Raw genomic sequence first — 16,273 nt, 5'->3', positions numbered from 1 at the left:
TTTTCCATTTTATCCTTTTTGTATCTTAAAAAGTTAATGGTGATGTAGTAAAGACCTAATTGATAAAGAATTTCTAAACAGAGGGCCAAAAAGCAAAACAAAATAGTATAGGTACTAAAAGTGAATATTTAAATGAACAAACAAGTAGATTCTACACTTTTTACCCTTTGGGTTTTGGAATATTCCAAAAGATACCCTCGCATGTTTATCGTGGGGGGCGGAGCGTTCAAAGACATGTTTGCCCTTCTTCACCAACTCCTCTCTTTCGCTCTCTATTTAGACATAACCACCGAAAAACAGAGCGCCGAAACATCTGTGATTTTTCCCCTCTCTCTCTTTCTCTCTCCGATCTAATCCGATCTCAGTGAAATCAGATCAATGGCGCCACCTTCTTTGGTTGCTAATGGCGGTGATATAGCCGTCGGAAAATTGCCGGTGACTAGCCGTGTGTCTTCGGTGTACAGTGAAGTACAGAACAGCCGTCTCGACCATCCGCTTGCTCTCCCATCCGTTTTCGCAAAGCCTTTCAAAGTTGTCGATGGTCCTTCTAGCTCCGCTGCTGGAAATCCAGGTATTTTGTAATGTAGGTTCATTTTCAGCGAACTATGATTTTTTCTCCTGTATATATATATGAAGATTGAATCAAGGTTTTTATGTATTAACACATTGGATCTGTGTGGAAGATATGTGGAAAATTTATCTGCCAATTACATTGTGTTGTTGTTTGGATGGTTCTTATATCAGTTTTTTTATTTGAATTAGTTTAGTTTGAATTTAGATTTAGATCCTCCGTCCACATAGAAAGGCGAAATGTTAGTTCTACGGGATCGCGGATGAAGGCTTCTTGTGAACTTTGGAACTGTCGTGTCTTGTTTAGGTCAACGAAGATCGAAAAACAAATACTTGTATAATCTTCTCTGTGTTCCTTTTCTTTCTATTTCGTGAGATGGATCAACTGCAAACTTACCCTCAAGGCATGCCGGCAATTAGCATAAGGCGGATAAAATGATGCTATTAATTTTTTTTATTCTTAATACGTAGAGGGAGAAAAAAAGGTAGTCCGATTCAGAGGCTAAAACTTTGAAAATTTACGATTTACTAGTCAATGAAGAGAAAAAGAAATAACTTTCAACGCGGTCAAATAACAATGGCTAAAGCGTGGTATCGCCTGTGGTTATTCCCTGAAGCCTACCCACAGGGATTTTTTCCTCTTTCTGAATATCTGACTTTTGCCTTTTAGAAAACTTCTGTTGTATTTAGCCTTCGAATCGGAAAAATGATCTTTTGGTCATGGAAGTCAATTTGTATCACTTTTAGTCGCTTCGTTCTGTTAAGGTTGTACTCGCTCTTTTTTATTTATTTTTTATTTTAGAAAAGAAGGCTCTATAGAAGGAATCTGAGGTAATCTTTGTTGGTTTTAACTTCTGCAGATGAAATTGCAAAACTTTTCCCGTCCCTGTTTGGACAACCTTCAGCAGTGTTGGAGGCCAGCGAAACAAGTGATCCAGGATCAGCCTTGAAGATAGGAGTGGTGTTGTCAGGAGGGCAAGCTCCAGGAGGACACAATGTTATATCTGGGATGTTTGGTAAGCACTCCAACTTTTGATTGCCTATTTTTAGAAACGTCTATGTGATCCAAATATTTAGTAACCATCCATCTTTTTTCTCCACCCGTTGTAGATTACTTGCAGGAACGCTGCAAAGGAAGTACTTTATATGGGTTCAAGGGTGGACCAGCTGGGATCATGAAGGGAAAATACGTGGTGTTAACCCCAGAGTTTATTTATCCATACAGAAATCAGGTACATATATTTATGAATATACATATCCTTTTACTTCTACACGAAATTTATCTGCTTTTAGCTCAAGGTTAAAGCCTTGCATAGGCAATGTAGTGGACGCAGATGGATTTATGCATGTACATGGCTACAATCCTCCAATATTACATTAATCTTTGCAGTAGGGTTTATTTTCCTGGTTACCTGATATAACCCCATCATCTGTATTTGTATCAAATGGTTAATAAATTGAATATCCATATCAGCTATTTGATAAGCTTGTATAGTATCCAAGCTTCCACGTAAAATCTTTTAACATCTACATAATATCCAAGCTAACTGGAAAATATCAGATCCAAAAAGTAATTCTGAAAATATCAATGAAAGAGCTCAAAGTCTTTGGAATACACAACACGAATTCAGTTCTATATCTTTTTGACTAAAACCATTCTAAAGAAGAATGAGATAGTTCATGAAAAGACCATTATTTTTCCAGCACTTAATTTGTACCAAGTTCATCTTATAGTTTGCCTTGTTATAACCTAAAAAATAGTGCATGCATCTCTCTATAGTTCAAGTTAGATAATATAAATATGGACCCTAATTCACAACAAGAGCTAGTTTTGGATCATTTTTATGTAGAGTCTGTGCCAGGTAGCAGATGAACCGTGCATTCGTCACTGCAACCTAACCTAAGCAGTTATCGCTGTGCTAAACTGGAATCCCTTCAAGTCCTTGATTTGCTAAATCGTAAAAGCGGCGGTGAAGTGGTGGTATAATGGAATTGAATAGTGGTTCACATAATAAATAAAATATTTATGTATATGCAGTAATTGATAAATGCAATACATCTCTAATGGTAATATTCATTTTACAACATCAAAACATAAAGTCTTCCATGATTAAGCTTCAAAAATAAAACATAAGGTCACATATCAAGTCACATCAAAACAAACCACGGTCAATAGCTGCATATCACCATCAAATTGCTGCAAATCGTGCAGTTGCAGCAAATAGCTTTACCATGATGAAATTTTGTAGCAATCAAGGACCACTATATCAGCGCTATTGACTGCTCAGAACCCAACAGATACAGATAGCCTAGCCACTTATTACAATTTAATAAAGGTGAATGTTGTACAGCCATCAGGTCACTACATCGACAACTAAAGATGTGCTAATTCAATTTGGTCCATGTGCATTGCTCTCTTCTCTACATATCATACAAAAAGTATGTATTACTTTCCACTATGGATTTTAATAGTTCTGGAAATGGCAGCATTAAGTTTCATAACTGATCTGAGTATGAAACCTTACTTTGAATGGATGTGGAATTAACAAATATCAGATTTTCACATATTCAATTTGCAGTCCTACTCTACAGCCAAAGCACAAATAAAAGAACTTCCATAATGCTAGTATACAAAGGGGTAGAGTGTAAATCCATCTAGTCCATTCTCCAGCTTTTGTTGGTCCCTGGTGACAACAATCACAGAAAGTTCATTGCAGAAAATACGGCTGAGTTTTCCTACAGGTTACTGACTTCCTTTTGATTCATTGTATCAGGGAGGATTTGATATGATCTGTAGTGGCAGGGACAAGATTGAGACTCCAGAACAGGTTTTCTAAATATTTTACAGACCACCTGCCTTCTTACAGATTTATGATTTATGGATATTTATGAAGGAGCACTGTAAGTTGCAAACATAGAAGTAAATACTGACCAAAGTTGTACGTACTGGGTTTCAGTTTAAGCAAGCTGAAGACACAGCAGCCAAGCTTGATCTGGATGGGCTTGTTGTTATTGGTGGGGATGATTCAAACACAAATGCATGCCTTCTTGCTGAATATTTTAGGTGAATTATTTACCATAATGTATTCTAGCACTTGTGAATTCTTCTCTCTGTGTGTGTGTGTGGGCAAGAGTCTTTATTAAAAGTGCTTGCTTTGATGATAATGTAGTATGAAAGCATTGATTCTATTGTTTTGTTAATTGTTCTTGCTGTTACAACTGAACTACTTTATGCCGCAGGAGTAAGAATTTGAAGACTCGAGTCATTGGATGCCCAAAGACCATTGATGGGGACTTGAAATGTAAAGAGGTTCCTACAAGTTTTGGATTTGATACTGCCTGTAAGGTAAATGGCATTCATTTTCATGTCATCACTGTATCTCAATGCTTCTTTGTTATCTTATGAGTTAAAAATGTGAATGAATATGTAACAAACAATAATTGCCTTGATGTTTTCTTCAATGCCGAACTTGATGTATTTCATCTTACCCACCCTTTGTTGAAATTATGATATGAGTTTGTCCTTGGTTTTTCCATTTCTTTCGGACAACTGTTGGACCATTCATCGGGAATTTTTGGATTTCGAGCCAACAGATTAGTAGAGGATATTCTCATTTCTGGTACCTGGTTTATGTCTTTCGTAATCTTCATCTGTTCTTGAACTATTACTCAGTTTCCATATCCTTTACCCGCTCAGGTGTTTTAGTTTAGGATGTGTTGAGTGATGGATATTGCATGACCTGTGTGATGAGTGATCAAGCCATTATCTCACTCTAGAAACCATCAAAGTAGAAAAGGTCAAGAATTTGGAGATAAACTCTGCTTTGAGTGAAATCCTAATGCTTTGTTCGTCGTCATGGTTAACCTAATATTACTTCTATTCTAATTATGCAGATCTATGCTGAACAGATCGGAAACGTTATGATAGATGCTCGTTCAACAGGAAAATATTATCACTGTAAGCTTATTGGTCTTTACCTTCCCTTAAGAGGACTTTATCTCCACATTTCATGGTTTTGGTTTGTATAGCATCAGCTTCTTGACTGGCTTTCAACATATGGTTAAGCCGATAAGAGTGCATCAATTCTACATTCCAGTAGCTCCCCAGATGTGCAGTTATTAGACTTATTTTCTGCATTATTTGGTTATGACTGCCAACTTGTATATTCGGTACCTTTAAGTCCAATCATAGACAAAGAGCAAGGAGGAAAGCAAGCCAGAAAAAAGCATCATTGAGATAATACCTTTCATCCTAATCTCATCTACTAAAAAAGGGTCGAAAAACTTCCCCTCACTTTTCTATTGAAAAATCAAATGTATATTTTCATCCAAAAAAGCCTAAATTTATGACAAATGGGAACCATTAACTATTCGTTGGCTGAGAATTCCTGAATGATTCTTGGGTTTGAATCTAAAATTTGGTTTGCCTAATGACATAAGAAAATATTCCAAGTGCTTCTACAACTTTGGCTGGATTATATTTTGTTACAGTTTTACTCTTTCACTGTATGTCTTCTATGACCTATTACTATGAATCTTTGAGGCTAACAACATACCTTTGTACCCTCGTTAAGATGGCCATCCAGTGAAACCACATCAAATTCCCAAAGCTGTTGGCTTGAGGATATTTTGCTCCCTCTGTCCCATATATATATAGAGGGAGGATCAAACGTAAATGCTAACTATTTAAGAGAATGCGAAAACGGCCAAATCACGTGCAAAATCACATGTGATTTTACATTAACGGCCAAAAAAGGTGTGCGGGTGACTGTGGCTGCGTTTTCAGGTCGTGGGGCAAAGTCGCATGATAATATTAGTGTAAAATCACATGTGATTCGATCGTTTTCCTATTCTCTTTATTAAATACCGATCTCGTTTCGACTCTCTCTATATATCAACCTTATATCAGACTTTCACAGAGAGAAGCAACAAGTTTAATTCTAATCCAAGTGTATTTCACTTGGGCCTTTTCCTTCTGGTGAATGTCATGATTTTAATTAACTTCAATGGATCTCATTTAGTACAATGTTACAAGGCATTAGTGTTGAAGGGTAGTTTAGTTATTTTATTTTATAAGCATTCCAATCAGGGAAATTATAATTTTAATTGTCGAACACCATGAAAAGTTAGAAACACAAATAGGTTTGGATGGATGGAGTACTGTAGTATTTCTTACCTTCCATCGTTATTGAGCAATATATGAATCATGTCTTGGCGATTGCTATGGTTGTCAGTAATTGAACACATGATATTTAGTTATATAGAGGACAAATGAATTTTAGTGCAGAAAAGTTTCCTCACCATCTTTATAATTTTCTTCTTCATTTCTTGGACAGTCATCAATACTTTGTTGAGATTACAAGTATTGATTAGAGTGATTTGAAACATTAGCTAATGACATTCCACTTAAATTTGGCCAGCCTTTTACCAAGGAACACAATGATGGATGTTTTTTGTGCATGAATTGTCTCCAATATTAACCAAACTTTTGTCCAATCCATGCTGTTGTATATTGTAAATATGTTATGTGCATATTTAGTTTTAAAGCATACATGGTTGCTAATTCTAAGGTTTTTTGCAGTTGTACGCCTTATGGGACGTGCTGCTTCCCACATTACATTAGAGTGTGCTTTACAAACTCATCCAAACATCACTCTAATTGGAGAGGAGGTACCAAGGCTTCTTGTGCAGTTGCACCATATAACATATTTAGTTGCTCAATTCTTTTGAAGACGTTCGCATTTTGTTAAAATTCTCTGTTGAAAAAATGTTATATGCGTGTCAGAATTTACGATCTTAGAGACATTTAGATAAGTCTCAGTTTCTTGTAGAGAGAATGATAACAAAGTTTACCTCCATTAACCAAAGCGCTATTGGTCTAGCAATATCCAGTAACCCAACTTTCTTAGAGGTCTTGGGCTCTTGGCCTCACCAAAGGTGAGGAGGGTGTGCGATTTTAATATGCCTTATATGAATATTAGATACTTCGTAAATTTTTTACCTCCACTATCGTTAGAGTGGCACCAGTCATGCAGGCTAACAGTTGAACTACTAACTTGGCTAGTCTGCCATTGGACATAGATAAACCGATCTCCTAAAAGTCCCAAGTTATTGCATCTTTTATATATCGAACTTAACCAGTATGATGTTTCAGCTTTTATCCACGGATAACATCGTGCAATTTTTCAAAGCTACCCTAATGCTTTTTGCTGATAAGCTCACCTTACTGCAGGTTGCCTCCAAGAAACTGACACTGAAAAAGGTCACAAACTACATAGCTGATGTAATTTGTAAACGAGCTGATCTTGGTTATAACTATGGTGTGATACTGATACCCGAAGGACTTATTGATTTCATACCCGAGGTAAGGCCAGAAAGCATATTTGTAATTGAGTTGATTTCTTTACTTGTATAATTATGTTCCTGGCTGTAAACGACCATCTGTATTTCATTAGTGTGTTAAGAGAATTATTAACCATTATGTAACGGTGATTTGTAGGTGCAACAGCTTATTGCTGAACTAAATGAAATTCTGGCCAATGAAACTGTAGACGAGAGCGGCCTTTGGAAACAAAAACTTATTCCCCAGACTTTGCAGCTTTTTGAGTTGCTTCCTCCAGCAATTCAAGATCAATTGATGCTTGAAAGAGATCCCCATGGAAATGTCCAGGTATGTATCGGTGGTATTTGTTTGTCAAGCTAGCTATATAATGATAACTAGTCATGTTTGGTAAAAACTATCTGTTAAGCTAGATAATAATGTAAAATGACCTAAAAGGACATTGAAAAATACAAGGAGTCTAATTGGAATGCTACTCTGAAGTAGTTTTTTAAAAAGCTATCTTGGCTAATCAAAATAAACTCAAAAAATAAGCTTTAGCATATGGTGGCTAAACATGACCTTGGTAATTAATTTTGTGTTGGTTATTCTGATAGGCCACGTTGTTCGAAATCTGCACAGGTTTAGATCTTCCCAAGATCATTCAATCTGGTCATCCCATACATGTATTCGACATCATTCATAGAATATGGATAGAAGAAAGAACAAGATGTCACTATTATATGTATATATTTCACACAAAGAAGACAATGATTACAAGGATATGAACACCTATATATAGAGAATGAAAGGGTGCCAACTAACCATCACACCTCTTCAAGAGGTGGTTATTTGGCGGTTTTTTCCCTTCCTCTCTAACTGCCGTCGGTTATTGGAGGGTGTGTGTGTACACACGCTTATCAAATCCACAAACTAATAATAACTAACATAATGATTTTGTTATTAAGTTCCAACACATCTGATGTCTTGAACTTGTTTTTACATTAGGTTGCAAAAATTGAAACAGAGAAAATGCTTATTCAAATGGTTGAAACTGAATTAGAGCAGAGGAAGCAAGTGGGCCAATATTCACGCCAATTTAAAGGGCAGTCCCACTTTTTTGGGTACTTCTCAATCCTTTTCTTCTCTCTGCTATCATGCAATGTTTCTCAAACTTTGTTGCGAAAGTCTCGACAATTTTGCATCTAGTTCTTGATTTGATTTTTTTTATGAAATATGATGATGGTCAATTTGGGATCTCAACGTGCAGGTACGAAGGAAGGTGTGGTTTGCCCTCAAATTTTGATTCTTCATACTGTTATGCATTGGGTTATGGTGCTGGAGCTCTGCTTCAGAGTGGAAAAACTGGATTAATATCATCAGTGAGTATCTTTTAGATGGGTTTCTTCCTAATCAATGTCATTATGCTTTTTAAGCTCAATATTATATATATACATATATTATATTTTTCAGAAGAAATCATCATCCATTTACAAATTCTTATAATGGTTTGTTATCATACATGAAGGTTGGGAATTTGGCTGCACCAGTTGCAGAATGGACTGTTGGAGGAACTCCATTGACTTCATTAATGGATGTAGAGAGAAGACATGGTAAGCTAACCAATTTGTTGACAGCTATATATTTCTTCTAAAAAGTCTGCAGGGGAAAAAAGATGTACCTTTTTAAACGATCGTATTTGGCTTTTGTTTGCAAAATGATCTTTGTTTATGTGAAAATGCAAAAAGAAAACATAATATTTTGCAAGAAAGAGCGAAATGTAAATGCAGAAGAAGAAAAGCATTCAACTTGACATTTTTGTTAAAATCTCCCCATTTTGCCAAGTCTAGTGCTTTTCAATATTTTTGCTAACAAGAAGGTTTGAAAATTCAATCCCTAAAACAGATCATCTTTTCTCGTATGGGTGTTGACTGCATCTAACTGAAGAGACTGGCTATCCGAACATTAGTGATATCTTGAATTTTTGTAATATATCCTACATGTGTGTTTGGCAGGTAAATTCAAGCCTGTGATAAAGAAGGCAATGGTTGAGCTTGATGGTGAGTTCCTTAGTTTTTGTATTTTCTAAATTAAACCACTGAACGTTTCTAATTCTAAAATGCTGACTATTTATTCTAGGTGCACCATTCAAGAAATTTGCATCGAAGCGGGAGGAGTGGGCTCTTCAAAACAGATATATTAGTCCTGGTACGTACTCGCCTGCCATTGGTGTGTGTATTATGATCAATAACCATGTACTAGATAGTGGTCAACGGATATAGTATTAAACGAAATGAGCTCAGTATATCCCAACCTTTATCATTTATCACCTAAGAGTAAAACAACTATTATTGAATAGAGTATATTCATTGTTTTGGAATCTTTCCAGAGCTGGCTCCAGAAAGTAGTTAGCATAATATAAAATAAAAGAAAAACTAACTATAAAAACTATGGTTTCATTAAAGATGACAAATAAGGGTTCTTTCTTGCAATATACAAGGGATATTTTCTTAATCTTTTTACTTCTTTCTGTTGTGGGTACCAAAAACCAAAAAAGAGTTAAAAAGGGATTTGAATTTTGCAACCTATAATACCATATGATAAGACTTTACCATTCACTTTTTTGCTAAATTAGGGAGCACACATCAATTTAAAGCTTATGCACCTTTAAGACACCTAAACTTTTCCCACTGAGTCGGCACGATAGAGCTACTGTTGCTAGGATTTTGTTATATTTCATGAACCCATGGTTACTCACTGTTTAGCTTAACTTTAATTTCTTTGTTTGAATCGAGTACTTTCAGGTCCCATTCAGTTCACGGGACCAGTGGCTGATATCTCAAACCACACCTTGCTGTTGGAGCTAGGAGTTGAAGCATAGGTACATCGATGACATCTAATGTCTTTTTAGTTGAAAATATTGGACAAAATTTGGAGATGTTTTGGCAGAATTGGATTTTAAGTTGTGTTTTTTTGGCTTAGGTTTAAGAAAATTTGGCCGTGTTTTATAAAACTATTTGATATAATAAAAGGATCATGATTTATGCTGCATCTTTTGAAGCCAAGAGGATGTCATGCCTCGTTAATCTCAATTTTGTTTGCACCAGGTAACTGAACACTTATCGTCTTTTATTGGGTAAGAGACATGTAATCGGTTAGAGATAATGGTCTTTACTAGCAATATTAATTGTACCATTTTGCTGATGGAGAATCTTACCCGGTTAGTGTTTATAGGGAAAGAGATGCTTATACTGATTATGGAAAAATCTTACCCTATAAGATAAATGAGGATGGTGATTATTACTTGGTTTTTGTTGGTAAACGACTCATTTTGTAGGCATGGTTTTAGAGTTTTGGTAGGAAATGGAGTCTTGGTTTTTGGAGGATTGATGGATATCTTGAATTTAGAAATACGCTTAAAGAGCCTCTTGAGGCCTGACCTGGTCTTGTTAACAATCATCTTGTTGAATAGATGGAGGGAAGTTCATCCACACAAAAGCTTGACTAGAGTCTGGCCCAAAAAAAGTCTGGGCTTAGTGAGCCTGAAGCCTATTCTGGGTACCGAAATTTTAGGGGTAGGCTTGGGCCTAGTCCCGACTCGAAAAATCTGTCTGGAAAAGCCTGAAAGCCCCGGCATGAAAAACCGCAATTGGGCCTTTTTTCAACCAAAAAGCCCTGCTTGGGATTGAAAAAGCTCGGGCCTTATTTTGGCTCGTCGAAAACGGGCTTGGAAGACCACCTGAAAAAGCCAGACCTTGTGCAGGACAATGATATGCAAGAAAGTGAGAAATTTTTAATGTTGATTCTTCAAAACAAGAAAAATGAGAAGTTTTGATTTTCCAAAATAAGAATCTTTCAAAGTTTGTTCCCAAAATTAGATATATTTAGGGCCATGACCATCCATTTGCCTTATATCCTTATGGGCTGAATTTTAGACACCTATAGCTTGGGCCTTCTGATTGATGATTTGTGCCTAAAGATGGTTGAATTTTTATTTTTATTACAAAATTTGGGTTTTTGAGTAGGTCTTATTAGTGATGGCCAAAAACCGGTCCCAAGCCGGACCGTAACCGATCCCTACTGGTCCTGACCAACGAGTAAACCGGCCATAATCGGTCCCGATGTAACCGGTCCGGTGAAAGTCCCCTTAACCGGTCAAGGCAACCTATAATCGGTTATGCCTAGCCGGTCCCGGTTCCGGTCCCAGCCGGTCCCAACCGTTCCCTCCCCGGCCCATTAAAAAATGCTTTTATTTTATTTTTAATTTTTTTGTTATTAATATGTTATTAATATATTTGTAATATGTTATTTTTTATATGTTTTGTTATAAATATGTTTTATTATAAATACATTTTATTATAAATATGTTTAAAAATACGTTTTGTTATATATATATATATACGTTTATAAATATGTTTTATTATAAATACGTTTAAAAGTACACTTTAAAAATACGGGTCACTCAAATACACTTTAAAAATACGTTTTATTATGATTAAAATTGCATTGTTTTACAAAAATTTATTATAAAATTATTTGAAAATACATTTATTCATCAATCCTCATCGGTATCCCATGTCGGATTGACTTGAAGAGTTTCGGTCTCTTGATTTCTTCTAATAGCCTCTTGGTCTTCAAGGTCATCAATGTCGAGTTCCTCATCATCGTCATATTGTGAGCAAGTGCCTTCGGTATCGGTAGTTGGTGGCGTGCTTAGTCCCATGGAGATTTCATTTTCTTCTAGATTTTCTTCCATCGCTTCAATCTCCATCTCTAACGATGTCGTGTGTTGAATCCTATCAACGCTATCCAAATAATCCTTCAAGCAGATGCAACACTCCATGGACTCCGGGCTTAGTCTTGTCCGATGTATTGAAATGATCCTGTCACTAAGAGAAAAAGCAGACTCCTAAGCTACGGTACTAGCTTGGATTGTTAGTATATCACGTGCAATGCATGCCAAATTCGGGAATTGAGGTTGTTTTTGTTTCCAAAAATCTAATAAATCAATTTTTTCAAAATCTTCGACAGCATTTGCGGGACATGCGGCCATAAAGTTAGTATGCACATACATATTTAGTTCACCCAAATCGTTATCATATCGATTTTTTTTACTTGATTCATTTAAAACCTCGTTCATTAAATTAGTCATCAACTCTTTACGACTTTGTCGATGACCACTAGAAGAATAACTAGAACCCGCAAAACCACGACTTGAAGATATTTGTGGTTGATTTCCTCCTCCGTAAAAATATTTGTAATGATCAAATAAATCTTGAAAAATACGATTAAACAAACGTTTTTGTTCCATTGAAAAAGAATTATCCGTAGCGGAATCCAAACCAAAAGCCACACATATTTGTGTAATTAAAACTTCAACACCGACAATATTTAAATACGAGTTTAACACCGTAGCACAAAGAAAATCAAATAGGATGCCCATAAAATATTTTAACAATTTCTTTTTCATGCAAGACATCAACCTTCCCCAATCGTGATGGTCTTCGTATTGAGCAATTTTACTTGCAAAATATAGATTTGGTTTAAAACTAAAGGGCTTGTTGGATAATAAATTCCGGATAAAAGTGTTGTCGCATTTTTAAAATCACCTAAAATATCGTACAATCCTTCAAGCACGGCCCAATCAAGATTTCTAATAGATTTTGCGGGCAATAGTGTCTATAAAAAGCAAAAATATAATTTTTTTTGTTTCAACAAATTTCCAATCATAAAATAAGTCGAATTCCAATGAACGGGCATATCGAACCTCGGTCTCAAAGCTCTAAAACCGACGTTTTAGCAATACTTTCTATAGGCCGCATTCATTTTTTTTACTTTTTGTGAAAATTCGCCGCAACATAAGTCTAAACTTATCTATTATGGGTTTACAAGTATTTAAACCATCTTGAACGACTAAATTTATTATGTGTGCACAACAGCGTGTATGAAATAATTTACCGTCTAAAATAGGTGTCTGTGATTCCCAATTATCATACAAAATCAGATTAATCTTCAAGAACTCAATTGAGAGTAGAGAGAGATTTTTAACCAAGCTTGAGAATGATATTTCTTGAGAGAATTTACAAAGTGATTAACATGAACTCAATACAATTAACCAGCTAAAATCTATTTATACTAGGAAATTAACAAGGCTACTTAATACAAAGCAATTACAAAATGGGAAAACTTGAATACAACAATTAAGCACAATCTTGAACCCAACAATCTCCCCCTTTGGATTCAAGTTCGAGACATTGTGAATCTAGACTTTCTTAGCCCAAGTAGCGTCTCGAGCCTCCTTAGTGCACTCCGGTATTGCAATTTATCATCAAGCAAGTTCAGAGCATTTATCAGAAGATACCTCTCTTTCGGACTCATTCTCTCCAATTCTGTGGCTTTATTGTTGTCAGCTTTTCTCGTCTTAAGCGCTCGTCGCACCATCCTTATTGTTCCATCACAGTGCTTATTCAGCTCACGGAATCTCATAAACTTCTTTATCCAACCTTCAGCACTATACACCACACCAAATTCTGGATCTTCAAGAATAATATACAGATGATAGCCTTCAATATCTTCAAGTTCTTGGTCTGGTCTTTTCAAATTAATGATCCTCTGGTTGTCTTCAAGACCCATTTGTATGTCAAGAACCATTGATACTTTGACATGACTCCTCATATACCTCTTGATTGCATCAAGAGCAACGATTGCTCCTTCTTTTCTGACAATAAGATTTCGTAGTTCGTGGTACATGTGCTCCAGATCTTCTAAATACATATTAGAGAAATCAGCTTCGTTGAACGTCCAGACCTTTCCATCTTGTCTTGTAACTGTGAACACAGGATACCAAACTCTAAGGAGTTTTGGGGCATCAATTTGTTTGATGGAGACAACGCGATGTATGGTCCATACTTGGCTGATCGGAAGGCGCTTCGCTTTAAGAAAATGCTTATACTCCAAACGATAATCTCGGGTTTCTTTGTGAATCCGAAGAATCTTGTCAGCGCTAAGAGCTTTGCGGTGCCGAAGAAAGATATCAAAGTAAATGTCTTCCAGATAGGGTTCTCTAATCATTGCTCTATCATAACCTGGAATATTAGCACATATTGCAAATGACACGTAATTTTCAGAAAATATCTCTGTAGGATCATACACCGTTCTCAGAGTTTCTGAAGCACCAAGATCAACTGCAGTGGAAGGTTCAGACGGAGTCTGATGATCACGCTAGAATGGAAGATAGGATCATCTTCATTGATGTCAGCTTCAAAGTCAAAGTACATCCCGGATGATTCATCAATATTTTCAATGCCTTCACCAAAGTCTTGAACTCCACCCAGTTCTTTAGAGAAAGCTTCATTAAATCCCACGTTGGCAGACAAATCCAGAAGCAACCTTGTTTCTACAGTGGAGTCCGCCAGTTTTTCGACCATTGGCTCGATCACTAGATTTGTCTCCAAGACTATCTCATCTTCAACTATTATTGAGCCTGTAGTCCTTTCCCTTGTTCTTTCAGGAACAAGACTTTCAACATTAACCGCTTGAGAATCTGGCTCCCTTTCAACACTTTCAACACGAACAGACGACTCAGCCAGCCTCTGTCTTTTTCTCTCCCCCTCATGATGATCATGATAATCCGGATCATCATGTCTTCTTTTTAATGAGGTGGCTTGAGCTCGGCACGTATCTTCTAAGATCGATACCCTTTCAGATAAGGCATCAATTGAATTCTTCAAGGTTGAGTGTTTGATGTAATTAGCTTGCTAACTTTTGAGATATTAGAAGCAACTACATCTTGAAAGGCCAAAAACTCGGAGGCTCGAACAGTGGGTTGTCATCTACAAGTTGTCGGAGGAGCCCAACCAAGTCTGCATCAGCCGCATCTGGATTTTGAGTAGATATCAGCTTTGCATACAACAACGATTTAAGCTCATCCACCGATTGCTCTTGTACCCTCGGAGGCTCAGGCACAGACGGTTGTTCATCAACTACCGGTTCCTTTCCCTTCATCATCCTTTTGAGACTAAGAATTTGCGCTTCCATGTGATCTTGAACAGCCTTTAGGACGCCGTCCAGATACTCCCTTGACATAAAGTCGGGTAAAGTCACACCTGGATCACATAGATTACCAGTTGAAACAACAGTTGAATAAACTGTTGTGCATATGTTCAGTGTTGGCGTGCTGTTAGCACTGGTAGGACTTCCAACCGGTTCTTGTGGTAAGTCAATAGACTCCACTCTGGTTGTTCCGGCAAGTTCACTAAGAACTGCAATTTGAGCAACATATACTCTCGACTCGTGTGTACCTATGTGTATGGGCTCTATACTCGAGGTGCATAGAATCGATGTCGTAGGCTGGGGAAGAGACTTACTATTTCAATATCCACATTCTCCGAATGAGAAGCAGATAGATTATGTGTTAAGTCCCCGTGAGAAATTGAAACAAATGCTTGTTGAGAAGTAGTTGAGTTACCGGGAGGGGTGTGCAAATGCATAACTGGGGTAGCTATGTCTGTTTCAATACCAACATTCAACAAATGAATGTCGATAGTAGATGTGGGTGCCCGGGTAACTGTTTTCGCTGGGATAGGAGCATATTCTTCATTTTGAGCTTCACTCACACTCTCACCATCTTTTTCTCCTTCCCGTTCACTCATCCTCTCAACATTTTCAACTTGAACACCCTCATCTTCTTCTACAGGAATATCCTCCATTAAACGATCGAGATCATCGTATACCACCAAAATCTTCATCAACATTGAAAGATAACGAATATAGACTTGGGCAAGTCTGTTGTCCTTCTATTTCGGGAAATATATCTTCAATGTTATCAATGACTGCTCCTACTTGAATATTCTGAGAAAGCACCGGTTGAGTAGTATTGTCAGCATCATCATTTTGATCATCATTGTCATCATCATTATCACCCTGAGTTGCCTCATTATCAGATATAGTATCTTTCGAGCTTGAAGAAGCTGTGGAAGTACTTTCAGTTGATGTACTGTGCTGATCAGAGGCTTCCCGCTCCAGATTACCCCTCTCATTTACATTTTCCCTCTGCTCACTACCCTGTTCAGGTAACCCGTGTTCCTGAACGCTCTTAGCTATAACTATACCCTCTCCCTAAACTAAGGCATGGGTTGATCCCGGGGTAAGTTCAACCGGTTCTGGTTGAGCTATAGGATCTATCACTCTCCTATAATCTATAATGCACTGAGCCTTCTGATCAGCGAAGGCAAATAATTCCGGTGGGATTTCCATTATTGAATCCAAGTCTTCAACTTCCGTGTGTTGACGAATACGCGTCATGACGAACGATGGCCCAACTTCACTGTCTGCCCTGGCCGGGATACCATCGTTGGCGTTCATCATGGCTTTGATGATCAGTTG

The 16,273-nt window shown here is 37.0% G+C and overlaps 1 protein-coding gene across 1 annotated transcript; it reads left to right on the top strand.

Annotated features, from left to right (window-relative positions):
• The first annotated feature begins 306 nt into the window (after positions 1-306).
• LOC112522773 (pyrophosphate--fructose 6-phosphate 1-phosphotransferase subunit beta-like) lies at positions 307-9,940 on the top strand. The gene is made up of 16 exons (XM_025132080.1): positions 307-571; positions 1,431-1,586; positions 1,681-1,802; positions 3,345-3,398; positions 3,528-3,634; positions 3,811-3,916; positions 4,465-4,528; positions 6,152-6,240; positions 6,803-6,934; positions 7,070-7,240; positions 7,898-8,013; positions 8,160-8,271; positions 8,418-8,502; positions 8,905-8,949; positions 9,029-9,097; positions 9,694-9,940. The coding sequence occupies exons 1-16, from the start codon at positions 379-381 to the stop codon at positions 9,768-9,770; spliced, it is 1,698 nt and encodes a 565-aa protein (XP_024987848.1). The 5' UTR covers positions 307-378; the 3' UTR covers positions 9,771-9,940.
• The last annotated feature ends 6,333 nt before the right edge of the window (positions 9,941-16,273 follow it).

The sequence above is a fragment of the Cynara cardunculus genome (assembly GCF_001531365.2).
Source record: "Cynara cardunculus var. scolymus isolate 2C chromosome LG 12, CcrdV1, whole genome shotgun sequence".
NCBI classification, from domain to species: Eukaryota; Viridiplantae; Streptophyta; class Magnoliopsida; order Asterales; family Asteraceae; genus Cynara; species Cynara cardunculus.
Note: the sequence above shows the minus strand (reverse complement) of the source record. Positions and strands in the feature narration are given on the sequence as shown.

What these genes read in the sequence shown, in the direction of transcription:
- LOC112522773 (XM_025132080.1), top strand. Translation starts at nt 379, where the DNA reads ATGGCGCCACCTTCTTTGGTTGCTAATGGCGGTGATATAGCCGTCGGA. An exon ending in TGTTATATCTGGGATGTTTG is followed by an intron (nt 1,587 to 1,680) that starts GTAAGCACTCCA and finishes CACCCGTTGTAG; the next exon opens with ATTACTTGCAGGAACGCTGC. An exon ending in GATTTGATACTGCCTGTAAG is followed by an intron (nt 3,917 to 4,464) that starts GTAAATGGCATT and finishes CTAATTATGCAG; the next exon opens with ATCTATGCTGAACAGATCGG.